At 59.7% G+C, this 2,048-nt stretch overlaps 1 protein-coding gene across 1 annotated transcript; it reads right to left on the minus strand.

The window, feature by feature from the left end:
- Window positions 1-537: 537 nt before the first annotated feature.
- On the minus strand, window positions 538-1,730 carry LOC123064843 (probable WRKY transcription factor 75). Its single transcript, XM_044488250.1, has one exon. It carries the CDS (start codon window positions 1,528-1,530, stop codon window positions 868-870), a length of 663 nt encoding a protein of 220 aa, XP_044344185.1. The 5' UTR covers window positions 1,531-1,730; the 3' UTR covers window positions 538-867.
- Window positions 1,731-2,048: the final 318 nt, after the last annotated feature.

Raw genomic sequence — 2,048 nt, forward strand, 5'->3', positions numbered from 1 at the left:
GCAGTCACGGTTGTATTGACTGTCAATCGGGATGGGGGGGTCAGATTTTTTTTTACCATTTAAAAATATGCTACTGAGTTTGAAGCACGGGAAGCATCCTAGGGGCGGGAGTACCAGGTATTCTCCCGGGGTGTCCCAGGTAGTCCTGGCCATCTTAGGCCCGGCCCTGTCGGCCCACCCAGGCCCGGCCCTAAAATCCAGGGCCTAGGCCCGATGGGCTTGTCTGTGGGCCGGGCTTGGGCCTGAGTTTTGAGCCCATCAGTAGGGCCTGGACAGGCTTGGGCTTGGCATATTGGCATTTTAAGGAAGAGGCCCGGCCCACGGCCCTAAGCCCTAAGGGCTTTTCAGACCTTTTTACGAGATGGACCGGGCTTGGGCTTGAAAAGTAGGCCCGATGGTAGGGCCTGGGCCTCAGTTTTCTGCCATGGGCTTTTTTAGGCCCGGCCCATGGCCAGATATAGCCCCAGGCGATTGTTGAAATTGCGCACGTACAACCGTGATGGCGTTTGATTCAGAGATGGATCTCTCCGAGGCGGATGGTTCTGTACATATTTATTGCACGGTTAAGTAGGTAGCACTAGCAGTGTAGTGGAGTGTGTCTTACATTCGTCGGGAGGGCTCTCGTGATCGAGCCCACACTGCACACTGATGTCCACAACACTGGTACAAGACGGGGAGAGAAGAAAAGGTCGAGCTATATGGATAGATCGATCCCAAAAAAAGCCCCACGCCTCGAGAAACCGAACCTGATGATCCACTAGTCTAGCTACGAACTAGTGGCTGCACCTGCACCTAGCTGTCTAGCTTGACCAAGATGGAAGCCCCGTGCCGATCTCGACGTGCCCCGTCGTTGGCGGTGGGTGCTACTCAGTTGAGTGAGCCTGGCGGCGGGTGCGTGCCGGCGACGAAGAAGCGGCCGGAGGCGGCGTCCTGGCTGGCGTAGTAGACGGTGCTGGGGCTCACGTGGCTGTGCGTGCCCTCGTACGTGGTCACCACGTACGCCGGGTCGTCCCGGTCCCGCTCCACCCGCTTCTTCACGCTGCACCCTTCCGTCGAGCACCGGTAGTAGTTCCTTGGGTTGGGGCTGTTCTTGACGGCCTTCTTGCCGTACTTGCGCCACTTGTAGCCGTCGTCCAGGATCTCGACCTCCGACCGAGTCCGGAACGCGATGCGCTCCGTCCGCGGCCGCTCCGCCGACTCGGCGCTCCTCGCAGTCACCGCGGACGCCGAACTTGCAGCAGCCGCGCCAACGGCCGGCACGGAGACGACGGGCGGGAGCGGCGCGGCGAACGTGCCCTCGTCGTAAAGGTACTCGGAGATGTCGAACTGCGCCGCGGGGTCCGCCGCGATCGCCGGTGCAGCGGGCGGCGTGGCGCCGAGCGCCGCGGAGAAGCTGGAGGCCGGGCTGGAGGAGGTTGAGCTGATCCCCCCGTGGGAGAAGTGGGAGGACATGGAAGAGAAGTAGCAGCCGTCGCCCGCCGCCTGCGCCTGCTGTTGGTAGAGCAGTGGTGCCGCTCCGACTGCCGCCATGACCGAGTTTGACACCGGCGAGAGCGCTTCGTATTTATAAGACCCCCTAAACCGCCGGTGCGCTGCTGCTGCTGCATGGATTGGGTTGGGGGGTGGATTTGTACTAGGAGGAGAGGCGCTGGCCGTGAGCTCCTGGGGATTTCGGGCGGCTTCCCGGTGAGCTTCGTGCTGAGAAGGTTCGGCGATGGTGAGTGGGTTGCCCGCCCGCCGCCGCAGACAGGCTCCTCGTGCCACTTATCACTTATGGCAGGGTGGGCTGGGAGAATTGTCTCGGAACAAAGACTTGAAGAAAGGTCTTCCTTGGCCACGTAGGAGTGTGTGTGGCCCCTCCGATCGGACTCAATTCAAGCAATCAAGCCGCATTCTTCCTTTGCGTTGTGCTCAAAATCTCTTTTCTGGACCAGCTTTACCTGATGTGGAAAGCCAACACATTCTAAACCGGTCCACGCCGACAAATGTCTACTCCCTCTATCCCAAAATTCTTGTCTTAAATTAGATACGGATGTATCTTTGAGACG

This window comes from Triticum aestivum, chromosome 1A (assembly GCF_018294505.1).
Source record: "Triticum aestivum cultivar Chinese Spring chromosome 1A, IWGSC CS RefSeq v2.1, whole genome shotgun sequence".
Lineage (NCBI taxonomy): Eukaryota > Viridiplantae > Streptophyta > Magnoliopsida > Poales > Poaceae > Triticum > Triticum aestivum.

Coding starts and splice junctions, on each gene's coding strand:
- LOC123064843 (XM_044488250.1), bottom strand. CDS start 1,530: ATGGCGGCAGTCGGAGCGGCACCACTGCTCTACCAACAGCAGGCGCAG.